At 39.0% G+C, this 15,573-nt stretch overlaps 1 protein-coding gene across 5 annotated transcripts in view; it reads left to right on the top strand.

Moving 5' to 3' along the window:
• The window catches only part of TULP4 (TUB like protein 4), a 128,424-nt gene that overhangs the window by 93,553 nt on the left and 19,298 nt on the right, over window positions 1–15,573 (top strand). For 4 of the 5 annotated variants that reach the window (XM_042440470.1, XM_042440489.1, XM_042440462.1 and 1 more), the window contains 4 exons: window positions 2,130–2,258; window positions 3,156–3,317; window positions 9,375–9,555; window positions 14,933–15,067. In XM_042440470.1, the coding sequence (XP_042296404.1) occupies window positions 2,130–2,258; window positions 3,156–3,317; window positions 9,375–9,555; window positions 14,933–15,067 (607 nt within the window). Of the gene's footprint in view, window positions 1–2,129; window positions 2,259–3,155; window positions 3,318–7,884; window positions 7,964–9,374; window positions 9,556–14,932; window positions 15,068–15,573 lie in introns of those variants that run through there. The other variant, XM_042440498.1, reaches the window with a different exon arrangement.

Here is a 15,573-nt window from a genome sequence, read left to right as displayed (position 1 = left end):
ATTCAAATGGCACCTCTATGCCTCAGTGCAGTGCTCTGTGAGCTTAGAAATATCAGGTTGCAAGCAGCAAAGTTACCTGTAACGAATTACTTTTCTTGGAAGCGGGAGCATAACAAGGGCACATTTCAGAAGTAATATGATGAATGGAAATAGCATTATTTTTGGTGTAACAGGTAGCAGACTCTAACTTAAAATGTTACTTTTAAAGGGCACTTTCATGAGATGTTTTCAAGTTTTATCCCATTATTTTATCAATCCTAAAAGTTTAATTCAATGAAGAAGTAACAAGTAACATTCAAACCAACTTTCTCAATATGGTAACAATGAACACAGTGGATTGCTTTTCAGTCTCTATAATGAGTTGTTGTTGTGTGCCTTCAAGTTGTTGTAATGACTAGTGGGAACAAATTAACTTTATAAAGAGTTATTTTCCATGCTCTGAATGTATCTTTGATTGTTGCAAGCCTGTAACCCACAGTGGATTTGGGCTGTGGCTGGAAGTGAACTTTATGACAATTGTGTGGCTGCAGTTGACCTTTTCTTTCCTCTCTGCTTGTCCCAAAGGCATCTAGTGATCTAAAACTAGAGACTGCACTGTCATTGTACTGTTAATTTCCTTGCCCCACAAACAGCTGCCAGTGAAGTGGAGCAGAGCAAGGGAATGTGATGACAGTGTCATGGACTGTGTTATGGATCATTAGGTTTTGTGAGGGAGAGGAAATGCAGAGTTGCTGTGGTTTGTTTAAGCCACTTTACATCATAGCCTGCCTAGAGTTTCTCCTGGCATTTGGCTGACCACATTTGGAGATCAGTGCTGGACAAGAAGGACAAGATCTAGTAAAGCTGTTTTTATTTGTTAAATGACAGAGGCAGATGTTTAGATCCATGTGGTCAGTGGGCTGCACATAACCCCTGGACCCCACTTTTATGGTTCCTGAACCCATCACCAGTCCTCCAAAGCTCCATTTAAAAAAATAAAATAAAATAAAGTGATACAGTTTTCAGGCACTTTTCACCTCCAAATCCTTATAGGAAAAAACCTCAAATGCATGCAAAAAGGCTCCCAGACCACCCATACAAACTTTCTAGAATACCATGCTAGCCCCAAATAACTCTGTTTTCCTCTGCAGTCCATCTGAAAATGGCATCTAGAGGTGACATTGCATCACCTCCTGTTATCATTTTGAAAGAAAATGCAGAGGAAAATAGGGGTGTTTGGACTTGGAGAGGTGCAACCTGCGGTGTTGGGGAGAATTGGCTCTGGTTGTCCTGGATTAGATGGGGTTCTAAACGATGGAACAAGTTCTTTGTGGTCCATCATTTATACCCTTCTGACATGACCAGTTAGTTTCAGTGGCTTGACTTGGATCCTGTGGAGGGGAGGATCACGTTCTTGACTTAGATTGCATCTGTACTGCAGAATTAAGGCAGTTTGACACCACTTTAATTGTCATGGCTCAATGCTATGGAATCCTGGGGTTTGTAGTCTTGTGAGATATTTAGCCTTCTCTGTCAGAGAGATCTGGTGCCCCAACAAATTACAAACCCAAAGATTTCATAGGATGGAAATGGCATTTAAAGCAGTGTCCAACTGCATTAATTCTGTAGTGTGGCAACAGCTACAGTCTTCTTTACAGGAAACTCTACATTAAAAGACAGGTCTGGGACAAACTGGCTGCACAAGACTGAAAGGACAGATACAAAGAACTTTGTCAGAAAGATTTTTCATGTGGCTGTTCAATGAGAAAGAATAATGAGATATCAAGACATATTTGCATGTGTGTGGATCTTGGAAGCTATAATTATGCTTAGAGTGGAGAGAAGGTCTGATAATGTACTGGGAACTTGATTTGTTTCTGTTTTAAAATGTTGGATAGATTTGAACATAAGCATCCTGGATTTCAGCAAAGCGCATCCATGAGGATTCTCAATTTCTTTTACAGTTGCAGTGAAATATATCCAGCTGTTCTTAGGGAGAAATATCACTCGAGTATTTCTGTTTTGATAGCTGTACTTCAGAGTGTAAACATGACAGTTTATTTTTGCTATATGGGTTGGCAGATAGTAAGTTGGCACCCTGTCCAGAATCATGAAAAAATGTTTTTTTTTATTTTCTGGACTCTTCTTAGGTGGTGCTTGTAAGATGGAATGAACCATTTCAGAAGCTAGCAACCTGCGATGCAGATGGTGGAATATTTGTTTGGATTCAGTATGAAGGGAGATGGTCTGTGGAACTTGTGAATGATCGTGGGGCACAGGTTAGTATTCATATTTTTGGTTTGGTCTGAAAATTTTACTGAATTTTCTATAAAAAAATTAATTAATTCTTGGTGGCAAAACTGAAAATGAAATTATTAGAGAAACATTTAAATTGAGATGAGGAACATTCTTATCATTTGCCACAAAGACAACTATATCTGACTTCCAAATGGAAACTATAGTCATGTGTAAGTTGTCACAGGGTATATGGTCACACTGTGCTCACTGCAGCATTAAGCCATATTCGCCATACTGCTTTTAAAAAAAACTTTCCACAGATGACTAAAGAAATCACATTTTTTTCTCCCAATTTCTGGGTTTTTTTCTCTCTCATCTTTTTTGTTTGCACTTTTTGCAAGGCAGGCAACTAATGGAACGAGATTGGGTTTGATTGTAATGATAAAGCACGGTTTTAACAAGCCAGAATTATAAAGCCAATAGCAAAATATAGCTTCTAACTGTGGTTTGTAAATGACTTAAGAAATGGTGGTTTGTTTGCTATGATAGGTTCAGACATAGCAACCTAGCTTACTATTAAATATGAATCAAGGCACTATTAAAACTAATCATTGTTTAGAGGCACTTGAAAACCACGTACATTTCAACCAGAGAGATCAAATGCATACATGGCCTGTTAAGATCAACTGTTTATCTTTGTCTTGAGTACACTTTTGGGCAGAACCATTTGAAATATAAAATACACCAGTGGCAGGTCTAGCTTGGGAGCTGAATAACTGTGTGAATATTTCTAAAAGAGAAAAGATGTATTCTTCAACTGGAGCCTCCGGGAGATGTTTATATCAGTGACCTTAGTTATTTCTGTATGCTACTGTTTATTTAACTGTGGTATACATCATGAGAATGATATCTAACTTTCTATCTATGTATGCGTTCAGGTGAGCGACTTTACGTGGAGCCATGATGGAACACAAGCACTTATCTCCTATAGAGATGGGTTTGTGCTAGTTGGATCAGTCAGTGGACAGAGACATTGGTCTTCAGAGATTAACTTGGAGAGTCAGATCACCTGTGGCATATGGACTCCTGATGATCAACAGGTAATGTTATTCTAAGAGGAAGCCTTGGATCTCACTCTGTGTGTATGTACGTGTGTGTGTGTGTGTGTGTGTATCAGGGTTTGCATTCATTAATAAATATATTTCTGCTTCAACAGAACAAGAAAAAGTTAGATTTATTCAATGCACTCTCATTCATTCAGTGGCTAATGCACTCCTCATAGTTGCTCAGCTAAAAATGTTTATTGTGTTTATTTAGGCACAGACCATGTGCCTAAATAAATTCCTATCACTCCCCTTGAGGACTCACACTCACAGTCTGGTTGTACTCCTGGATTCAGCCCTGAACTCAGTTGTTGTGGTTGTGGCAGCAGCCAAAAATATTTTTGCACAGAGTGTCTGCCCATGCCAATTGTGCCCATTGTGTTTGATCTGGCCACAGTGGCACATGCCTTACCTACTGATATACCTACTGTACCTTCTGACTGGTTTTTTTTGACAGAGAGTTGGAGTAAAAAATAAAACTATTGTTATTATTATTATATTACTGTGGGATATCACAGTGTTGTTTTACATCAGTGTAAAATTATTGGGAATGGTTAAGAGATTTGACAGAAGTGTCATAATATAACCCATTCCGTTTTCTCGGTAACATTTGTAACATCAAAAGTAGCTGTGAATTCTCTGAACTAAATGCAGTTATGAGCTGTATGAGAACTAATTGACTGAAGCTGAAGACAGTGATTCTCTGGATGTCACCAGATGAGTTTACTTGTTCCCTGAAGGGACAGCTATATAATTTGGGGAATTTCCTATATTTAAATCTGTCACTGGAGCCTTAGGAGAGCTCAGTAGGACAGAGTCACCCTACTACCAATTTTGATTGGTGCTAAGCCATTCTTAGGTAAGAGTTGCCTTGTCACTTTGATTCATGAACTTGTAACCACATAACTAGACAGCTGCAATATATTCTGTGTAGAGCTGTCTTTGTGTCTGTTTCAAAACCTGCAATGTTTGCTGAGTTGAGCAATTAGGATGCTCAGTGGAAGGCCAGGCTATGCCCATGTGCTGGATGAACTGTATTGATTCTGCCTATTAGCTAAGGAGTCATTTATTTCCCTACAAAATCCTGAACGTCTCAAGGCCAGCATACCTGGCAGGTCACCTTTCCTTTTTTGTACCCAGTTAACCCTTGAAACCTGCAACCACTAGAATGGAGCCATTTAACATTGCAAAGACAGTGGTGATACCCTTTCGAATACTCTCTGATGTAGTCCGTAAAATAACTTTTTCAAGCTCGGTGATACTAAAATCTGCAAGAGGTTGTTGCTTTCGAAGTTTGGCATCAGGTCAGACATGAGAACTAGCTTTGTATTTGTCAAGCAGGGTGCCCAGCTAATTGAAAGATACATCATCACAGATGAACTCTGGATGGCATTTGTAGACTTTAGATCTGAAACTTTATTCAGGGTGCTGTTTTATAGATTGTGGGAATTTATCAAGCCATGCCAAATGGAATAGTCCACAGTGAGTGCTTTAGAGAAGTGTTCATAAAATATACCATAGTACTCTTAAAGTTTTATCTGTCTGAAAGGGTCTCATATTACTTTGAAGAGGGAATAATTTATATTCCTACCATTCTTTTAAGGGTGCATCTTCTCATCTCTTCATTTTGATGCACAGATGGAAAAATAGAGTAAGAAATTGATTCCTTTGGTTAAAAGTATCTGTGGGATGAACCAATTCAAATCTTGTTGCAGCTTGATAGGAAAGTTCTCACTGATTCCAGTGGATTATCAGGTTACAATTAAATGAGAATGCTTGGCGCAGATCACAAATTTGCCTGCTCCCAGCATAGTCACTTAGTTCATCACCTGTACTCATTGCAGAGTTTTTAATATCGAATTTAGTGGTTGAAACATAGTATTGTTGCTTGGTTACCTATCCTTTTTAAGACTTCTAAACTCATGTTGAGTTCACAATAGTTTCTGCTGCTAAAATGCTAGGGGAATCAGAAAGGGTTGAAAACATTCACACAGAACCAGTCACATTTAGTACACCTTGTGTCCTACAGACACATTGCACACATGTGGCTCATTGTCACGTTACATTTTGAACTTGGCCACAAGGCTATCCTCCAGAGACAGAGGCTATGCAGCTGCAATTTGGTCAGACAAAACCACAGCAAAAAACTGAGGGTTATAGTTTTATTTAGACTATGGTAGTAAAAGAAAATGGAGTTTAGAAAATCTAGATTACAGAGTCAGATTGTGGTAATTTCTTCAGGTTTAATCATACTGTGTACAGAATTCACTAACATAGGCAAGAACATATATTGGGACTCCATCTCCAGAATACAAAAAATGATGTCTTTTACATTATATGGTTAAGATTCCATGCTTGTTCTCTTTGTTCATTGTTATAGAAAGAGAAGGTGAAATGCCATAAGATTTTCCTCATATGTCCAAAGCATGAGCCTGCCCCACCAGAGCCCTTAAGATATCTAGGCCAGGGTTCAGCTGTCCAAGCAGCATTAGAAGGTATCCAGCAGCTAGCAATCTGCAGTTTATTACTCCCTCAAGCTCCATATAGTGATTTAGGTCTATTGTCAAAGTCTGAAAATGCCAGGAAATATTGATTTTTTTTTCATCCTGGGTACAAAGATATGTTGTAAACTGTAATTTCCAGTGCATTCTCCATCCTAACTAGTATGCTTGTTACAGTTTTGATAGTTATGGCCATGCCAAACAGCAAATAGAAAGAAACACTCTTAATTCATTAGTACACTTAAGCTGCGTATATTAAAGACAATGGATAAATTGCTTGCATAAAGGGTCCTGTAGTAATCAGTAACATTTCTATCTGGAAAGTTCAAATGTAACAAGCAAAGACCTGAGCTGATATTACAAGTGATCTCTTGCAGGATAAACAAAACATCCCACTATATAATATTTTAGACTGGTTTTAGAATTCCTTCAGGTTTTTGTGTTAGTCTTGTCATTGAAAATTAATGATCTCCAGTTGCTCATGCTAAGAGCATTATGAATGTTTCATGTTCTGTTGCTGCACTTTTGGGCTGGATACATGGCTTTCTTTCTATATTTAGAATGTTTAAACATATTTTAGTGATACTTGCTTACTTTTATATAATTATAAATTATGGAAACAGATAACATGCATTGCTTCTCGCTCAGTTGCTTTATGTTTATAAGTTTCCATGAAACGACTTATAGACCCCATATAAAAAGAAATTAGGCTAATTTGGAGATCGACCTTTTCTTCTGTTTTCTTAACTGGCTGTTTTCAGCTGCACTCTTTCCTAATAATCAGTTATGAATATGAAAATATTCATAGTGTATGAAAAGGTTCCTCTGTGCTTTCTAGCATTCTGCCTCTTAGCTTTATTTAGTTCTATGGACCAAATCTCTTCTGGATGCAATAAAACTAAAACAGTTAATGTAAATGGAATCACATTATTATAACATTTCATTAATTGCAAACTGGTATAAGATTATACACATTCAGTGGCACAAAAAGGAAAATGCATCAGTAAAATTTACTTTAAGTAGAATGCATTCTTGGACAATAGTCACATAAGAGCATGAGATATTGGAAGGCTGATAAAGCCTCTGTTATGGGGTGAGCAAAATGTAGCACTCTAGATGTTTTTGGACTGCAACTCTCAACATTCCTCACTATTGGCTATGCTAATTATGGCACATAGGAATTGTAGTCCAATGACATCCTGAGACCTGCACTTTGACTACCCTGCTTTTCAAGAATCTTGGTAGCATTTGAAAACTTTGAAGAGGGGGATTTTCATTTTAAAAAATCAGAATTTTTACCCTCTCATAATTCTATTTATGAATGCAATAGGGCTGTGGGTAAAGACCGTAAAATAATTTTCTAGCCTGTATATTTTCATAAAAGGCCAGATGGGTGAACTGAAGCAGAATTTCCCATGTAGCCTTTTGGCATTGTTCCTCTGATAAAAACAGATGCAGTTGCTGCTTATTGTCTCTCTTCTGCAGAATGCTATTTCCCAAGCCAAGTTTGATTGTGAGCAAATATTCTTCATCAGTAGTTATCTCCTGGATGGGTTTCCCCATTTCGTTAGCAACTGTTTTACAGGGTGAAAATCCCACACATCTAGAATCACGGATCTAGAAGTTAATAAATTTGGAAGTGGATTTGATTGTGTTCTATGAATCAAAGCCTCATCTTTAGTAGGGAGGACATCAAAGAGGTAGAAAATCTTTCTTGAAAACTTTTATCCAATGTATATTCCTCAGAAAAGGATTGTTTACAAGGAGTGTGCAGACTGTTATACACTACAGGTAAGGATGGGAATCATAAAGCCCTCCCGATGTGGTCAACCTGAAACTAGGCAGCATAGATATGGTAAAGAATGCTGGCAATTGCAGTCCAGTAATATCTGAAGGGCCACATGACTTCTTTGTCTACAGTGCAGAAACAAAAGTAAAATCTATCTTTGCCAATGACCTTGTAGCATTGGATGAGTGAGGAGAGACACAGATGTAATCCCTAAAACTGCAGTTGTCAATACTGATACAAACTAATGCCTTTATTTATCTCTTATTTACTAAAGGTTGATGGACATACAGCACAATATTATGCATGTTTACTAAGAAGTAAGTCCCAATATGTTCAATGGGGCTTACTCCCAGGTAAGTGTGCATAGGATTGCACTATCCTACCCTTTTGACCCATAAGGTCTTCCAAAGCATTACAGATAACATAAAAAGATACAAATAATCTTCTCCCCAAACTGATTTAAAACCTCTAAATTGCCCTGTTTGAAAACATCAAATTAAAGCAACCAATTGAAACCAGAAGCCAATTGAAAGAAGCCACATTGGTGTCAAGTTAATAGCACTGATGGTTATTTGTTAATTATTCTTTAGTCCTGCTAGTTAAGTATGTGTCATACTATTCTGTTTTATATGAACTGTAAGAATCTTTCATGGATATATAGCGATGGTGAGTTTTAGTTTTATCCTGCAGGTGCTGTTTATAGCATGTCATGAAAAAATTGCTCTGTCCTTTTTATTTCCTTTAATAGACTGAGGAAGACTCTTGACCTATATTAAAGTTTTCAGCTGGTAGTATAAATGGATTGTAGTAATACACACACTAAAAATATTCATGTGAAAAAGAGTCCATTAGTGTCACTGGAGTGGAACTACAGTGCAAGTACTATATGTATGCGCAGGATTATAGTCCAGAGTTTACTTTCCTAGGTGTGTCACTGGAAAAGTGTGATGTGTGCCCTCCTGAATTATGCTGCATGTCTTTTAAAATCTATGAAAATGTGCAAGCCATAGACTGTTCAGTACATCAGAGAACAAAACATGCTCCAGGGGGAGATATCTGTAGGTTATAGTCTCTCTTATCTAAGATGATGTACCTTGGCTGTCTGCTAGCTGCTATTTTAAACAACATAAAAGGCTTGCCTCATCCGTTCTGTGTTTGACATTGTGGGTGGAAACTTTCCTTTATTTGTTGTTGTTGAGGTTTTAACATTGCTTTTCCACCTGGATTCTAATGCTCTAGTTCCACCTGATTAATTCATATTGATTTTTTGCCGGTTTTGCTGCAGGGACAGGCATCTGCTTGCCCTCAGATGATTGGCGATGCATTGGTTGAGTTTTCCATCTTTGTCATAATCCACAACCATCTGTAAACTGCTACTGGCTGACAAACTGTGAATCCAGTGTGCTAAATATTTTGCAGTCAGACCATTGTCTGCTTGAAATTACTCATAGCATTTCTATTTAAGTAAACAATTGTATGCCATGTGGGGGAGGCGCTAACTGTTGAGCTATACATTAAAAATGTATTATGTTATGTCATTAGATTGTGCCACTTCAGAATCCTCTCCAGGGGAAACACATCTGAAAAGCTGACCAAATCAAAGACTCCTTTCTGGTAGAAAGATAGCATGTGCACAAGATTTTTGACATAAACTAGTCATAACAGGGGTAAGAGTTGGGAAGACAAGAGGATGGAAAGAAATGTCTTGTTTACATTTTTTTTTTTTAAAAAAAAGGGTTCTCCTTTACATTTGTATACTTTTAGGTCCTGTTTGGTACTGCAGATGGGCAAGTGATCGTTATGGATTGCCATGGCCGAATGCTAGCACATGTTCTCCTTCATGAATCTGATGGCATTCTTAGTATGTCCTGGAACTATCCAAGCTTCTTGGTAGAAGACAGCAGTGAGAGTGACACCGATTCAGATGATTATTCTCCACCACAAGGTTGTTGTTGTTGTTTGTTTGTTTTTGCTTTGTTTTAGTGTTCTTTGAATGCCAATGGTCTACTTCTCTCTGAAATGTTAAGGATGGATCTTGACTATACAGATTTAGAATGCTCATATGCCTTCATATGAAAATGCTTGTTTCACATAGAAAACAGTTACATACACTAGTCAGACGAATCTGTTCTAAAACACTTACCCCAAACATCTACATTTCTGTTAGGAGGTATAGGTAGGGAGGGCAGGCAGGCAAGTGGTACAAATTTACTTCTCCTCTTGCAGATTAAAGTGAAACAGCAAAATATAAGTTTACCTCTCAGTGAGAACTAGACCACAGATGTCCAGAAATGTTTATTGATACTCTAATGCTGTTATCAATATGTGAGCCAATATCTCTCCTAAGGAAATTTGCATGGTATTACACGTTGAGTATCTATTATTAATGCATTGTATTACACATTGAGTATCTTATTATCCGAAAAAGTGTTTTGGATTTTGGATATTTTTTGTTGTTTGGATATATATTTGGAAATGGGACCCAAATCTAAACACATAATTCATTTATTTTTCATATATTCCTTATACACATAGCCTGAAGGTAATTGTCAGAGGGTGGAAGTAGGGGAGGAGTCGGGTTGGGGTTCCACACCTGAAGACGCCGAGCAAGAGGAGTCTGGGAGAGATGCCAAGGACGGGTGGTGTTAGCCCAAGGGGAAACAGCTGGGCACGGGACAGGGACCGGGGAGGAGTCAAGGCTGGAAGATAGAAAAGAGGAGGGGAAGGGCGACCCCAGGAAGGGGGAGCAGAAGTGGACACCGAGTGTGGAGTTGGAGACAGGTTATGAGGAGGAGATTACAGCCCGGGTGAGAGACGCCTGGACGGCAGAAATAGGATGCCAGTATTTGGAGGGGCAAAGGCGAGGGAGGCGTGGTAGTGAACGAGACCACTCGGTGGAGGGTTTCTTCGCCACCCGTGTTCACCCCTTGGCACTGGAAGAAACCGGTGGGCCTTACCAAGCAAAACCTGTAATTGGTCCAGGACCTTGCCCGCTCTGGAATATACGAGGAAGGTGTTGGTCTGCTAACCAGGGCTCTAGAGTCAAGGCAGTCAGAGAGATGGGGCCAGACGCGGAAGGCGCCGTCCCTGAGTCAGAGTCTGGGCGGAAGTTATAAACGGACGGTGATGTAACCGGTCCTTGGCAGTTTCCCATTTGGGACTTGTTAAAGTTGGAATAAAGAAAGTTGAGCATCCATGAGCGTCTCTCACTCTTTCTAACATGGACCCCCAACCCCAACCTACACCTATAGGAGTGGCTATGGGCCTGGTGACAGTGATTTTGTACAATATTTTTAATAATTTTGTGCATGAAACCAAGTTTGTGTACACTGAACCATCAGAAAGCAAAGGTCTCACTATCTTAGCCACCCATCAAACAATTTTGGTTTTTGGAGTATTTCAGATTTTGGAATTCTGGATAAGGGAGATTCAACCTGTATAAATAAAACTTTGTATGAAACAAAGATGTATCCAAATTAGCCTCACAGATTCAGATCTAACTCTGTAACTTTGGGGCCTTTCCATATATACTCTTAAAACAAAAACATGTCTGAGAACACCAATTTTGCTTAGGACCTTTCCATAGTTAATTTTTAGGAACTCAGGAACATTGAAAAATGTATTACATGTACTTAATGTCCTTGATTATGGGGATAGTGAGGCCTTTGGTCTGATTTAACAAGGGCTCTCATATATGTCACCATTTTGCATTATCAGGTTTGCAGTACTAAACAGAGTATTAAAGAAAATGATTCATAGCTCTAAATAAGCTTGGGAATAAGAGAAATCTTCCCATTTTTGCAGATATTTCCAGTCTTTCAGGTGATGGCATTGGTTGTTCAAGACATCTGTGGAAGTTGATACATGATTTTCACATTAACTTAACTTTGTCATGTCCCATGGCTTGTCTGTGCCTTGTAGTTGCAAAGGTTGTTTAAGCAGGCAATGTTTGCCAGTCTGTCCCCAAATTCCTCCTTAACACCCAATGGAAAGTAGTTTATCTTGTACTTTGTGAAGAAGAAGAAGCTACTTTAGTATGGTTTCTGAAAGGACACAGCCATCTTAAATTTCCTCAGCCATACACAGATTTTATAGGATTGGAAGTCTGCAGCTAGTCCTCCCTCAGTCCATCATCTTATGGGCATGGAAGCATGGAAGCAAAAAATGTCTCCCCAGCACACAGTGGTAGTAAGAGGAAAAGGCTTTCTCTTCACATATCTGTTTGCCTGTTGGTAAGGGAAATTGCTTCCAGTGTTGGGGTTTTCCCACATTAAAGTATATCCTAATTATATGACTATTATGGTTTTATGTTTGTCATGAGATCGATTTGCAGTTCTGTGCAGGACATCTGATGCTTCTGTGTTGATGAGTAAAGTTGGCAAATGTGTAAACAGTGCTGAGTCAGTCAGGAGTGGGTGGACGTGGTACATGCCTGCTTCTAATGATTATTCTAATATAATTTAATGAAGTATTGCATGTTCCTCAGAAACATTTTGAAAGAGACATGTGTTTGACTCATACAATGGAGTAGGAGGAGGTTGATTGAATTTCTCTTGTCTATAAAAGTGCACCAATTATGATGTGCTGGTTTTAAAATGGTTACTTACTGCACACCTTCCCTGTATCTCAGTTGTCTCGTTTCAATAAATGTGTGAACAACAACATTCTGTTCTTACTCAGTGTAACCTGTATGATTAACTAGAATACACCTAGCTAATGTCCTAAGAATGCCTATCATTTGGGGTAGCAGCACCTTCTGTCAGAACTTGTTAAAGACAAAGAATTAAATCAGGGGTAGGCAACCCTTTTGAGCCGGGGGCCGGGTTGCTGTCCCTCAGACAACTGGGGGGCCGAAGCCAAAAAACAAATAATTAAATATTTTTTTAAAAATTAATTAAATAAATAAACCGGGACAAATGTAGGACAAAATTTTCAAATGGAGGACACTTTTTACATAAAAAATGGAGGACACGCGAAAAAAATTGCTGATTTTTTAAAAAATGTTAAGATAAATGCATGTTTCTGAGGCTTCTATAGACAATTGCCCCACTATGCCACTTGCATGAGACGCCAAAGGCCCCGGCGGCAATCGGCGGCAGGACTGGGCTGGGGCTGGTCCCAAGGCCTCGCCGGGCCGCATCCGGCCCGTGGGCCGCAGGTTGCCTACCCCTGAATTAAATCCTGAAGGCCACAGGTGGTGATGTAGGCAGTTAAATATAAAATACAAAGAGAGATGATGTGAACACTGAAGAATAATCTCATAGATAGAAGGCCCCCTTGTGCAGTGCATAGAACTAAGACAGCCAACTTCTGCATTCTCATGGCCTAATCTGTCATGGCCCCTCATCAATGATGAGGTGCGATGTCAAAGTTGGCATCATCTAGGAGAAAGGATTTCATAGGTATGGAGCAAATGTGTTTCAGTACTATGAGGTCCTCAGTTTGGACAATGGGGGGGGGGGGGGGAGGTTCCTAAAAGAATCTTTCAAGAGGCAAGATTGGAAATATTCCTTTCACTTTTCAGAATGTTGTTCCTGATAAACAATCATGTAATGATTTTACCCATGAATTTGATGCCTGTGGAGAAGATAGAAATATATTCATAAAAACTTGAATCGTATTGGCCTAACTCTAAAATGACCCTGCTGTTGCAGGTGCCAACGCAACAGAATTTTCTTTTATTCTCCTTTCTCTGCAACTCTTGCTTACACTGAACACACACACAAACAGCTCTGGGGATTTCCCCAGATCTGTGGATTAGGTTTTTGAGATGCATTAGAGCCAGGGGCTACAGGGAGAAAGAAAGATTGGTGTTATGCATTAGATTTAGGCCATCCCATTTCATTGAAAATTTCCCAATGAACAAAAAATAACGTTGTCTCTTTTAATGTATAATGCACATCACCAAATACTTCGAATTCCAGTGTTTTACCTTTGCAGGGGGAGTGAATGAAGGGTGGGAGGGAAAGAAAACAGAAATGTTAAGACAATAATGTTTCAAATCCAGGAGACCAGGGTTCAAACTGGTCAGACATGAAGACCCACTGTCTTTGTGCCTTCAAGGAAAGTAGGAGCCAACGTCTTCTTGCCAAGAAAACCCTATTGATAGGATCACTATAACAGCAACAATTTAGTGAGATAGATGAGAAGGCCCTTCCCTCTGTCCTACCATCTTCACATATACATATGGTGGGGACCCAGGAGAAGGGCTTCTCAGTGGCTGCTCCCAGGCTCTGGAATGTTCTTCCCAGAGAAATTAGACTAGCATACTCCCTATTTTCCTTTTGCAGACAAGCAAAGACTTTTCTATTCTGACATCCATTTGAGGAGTGATTATATAAGACCATCTTACACAATGTGGTAGATATTACTAATTGGTGTGTGTGTGTGTTTTCATGATATATGTTTTAACCTGGTTTTAATTTTTTATTGTTTAATTGTGTTTTAACATTTGTATCTTGTGGATTTTTAACGTTTTCATTTTTAATCATTGTAAGCTTCTTTGGGTCCCAATCTGGGGGAAAGATGGGATAGAAACAACAACTACAATACTGTTTCTCCTTGCAAGCTCAAAAACTCTAAGTTTGAAGGATGAAAAGCTACAACATAGTTTCTTTGAATCTTCAGTTTATTAAAAGAAACACATTACATTGCAGGCAACGACCAGCTACTCCCAGCCAACCCACCTCTAGTAACCTGTGTCTCAAAAGCTGCTTCATGACTGGCAGCTATCATCAAAGCTTACTTCTTTGTTGCCTTGTTCATTCCTTCTTTCCTCATTTGTGCATCTACATCACAAATCAAGGAGAATTCCCCCCCTTTAATTAACCTAACACAGCCAACTTTATGAATTTTTGATTAGTTCAGTTCAGTTTGTCATTTAAAAAATGAATTCCACCCACCACCCCACAACTTCTCCAGACACCTTCTTATGCCCCCAGTAGGAGGTTGCTCTCCTTGATTTAAGAAACAGTGGTGCAATGGAATCACCTGTAAGGCTAACTGGCTTGTATAAAAGTGTACAAAAATGTTCATGAATACCAAGAAATATAGAATCTGCATTGAGTGCATATACATCTCTTTGTGATGGAAGGAGTTGTATTTTAAGGACCATTGAGGATGCAAAAATTGTGGTATTCATATAACCCTACAGACCATCCCACTCGCTGTGGGGTGAAGATGGGGTTAGTTTCTTAACAATAAAAAAGGTGTGGTGGAGAGGTGTCCACTTGGTGGCATGATTGATATGACCAACAGCTGATGAGCTGGAAATCTGGCTTTGAATCGCTTTTGTTTTCTAAAATATATTTTCTCCTTGGCAGATGGCCCAGCTTCATATCCTGTCCTGGTTCAGAACACCAAACCACTGCTCACTGTCAGTTTCACATCAGGAGACATTAGCTTAATGAACAATTATGACGACTTGTCACCTACCATCATCCGCTCAGGGTTGAAAGGTAGGAAAGGAAGACATCTTCTTACCTGCTTCCACCCAATTAATCTTCCATTTTAAATTTTGATTGCTTTGACATGAATATTTCAGGGTCTGTCTCTTGAAAGCTCAGCATCCCATTGCAGAGATTTCCTTAACAGAAGTGAGTGACACCTACTGGTGAACACACAAAACTCAAATAAGGGATTCTGTTTGAACTACTTTTTTGGAGCTTGTTTTATGTTCTCTGGCATTCACTGTAGAAAATGGCAATCATCTGCTTTCCAAAATAACCTCCAGCTTTATGGAATGACTCATTCTGTTTTGCGTTGTCTGTTCTCTACCTTAAATGGTTTTGTAAAACCCGAAGGAAAATGAAGCCAAAAGAAATGCCAAAAGAGTCTAACGTTACTTTAGTTTGAAGTGATACTTCAGAATAGAACTGGAAGCTTAAATCAGTTAATGCTGTGAATCAAGAGTGCATATCAGGCTGCCTGTGGGCTTGACCCATTTTTATTGCCACCACTCCAG

This window comes from Sceloporus undulatus, chromosome 1 (genome assembly GCF_019175285.1).
Source record: "Sceloporus undulatus isolate JIND9_A2432 ecotype Alabama chromosome 1, SceUnd_v1.1, whole genome shotgun sequence".
NCBI classification, from domain to species: domain Eukaryota; kingdom Metazoa; phylum Chordata; class Lepidosauria; order Squamata; family Phrynosomatidae; genus Sceloporus; species Sceloporus undulatus.
The sequence above is the reverse complement of the archived record's forward strand: the minus strand, read 5'-3'. Positions and strand labels throughout refer to the sequence as shown.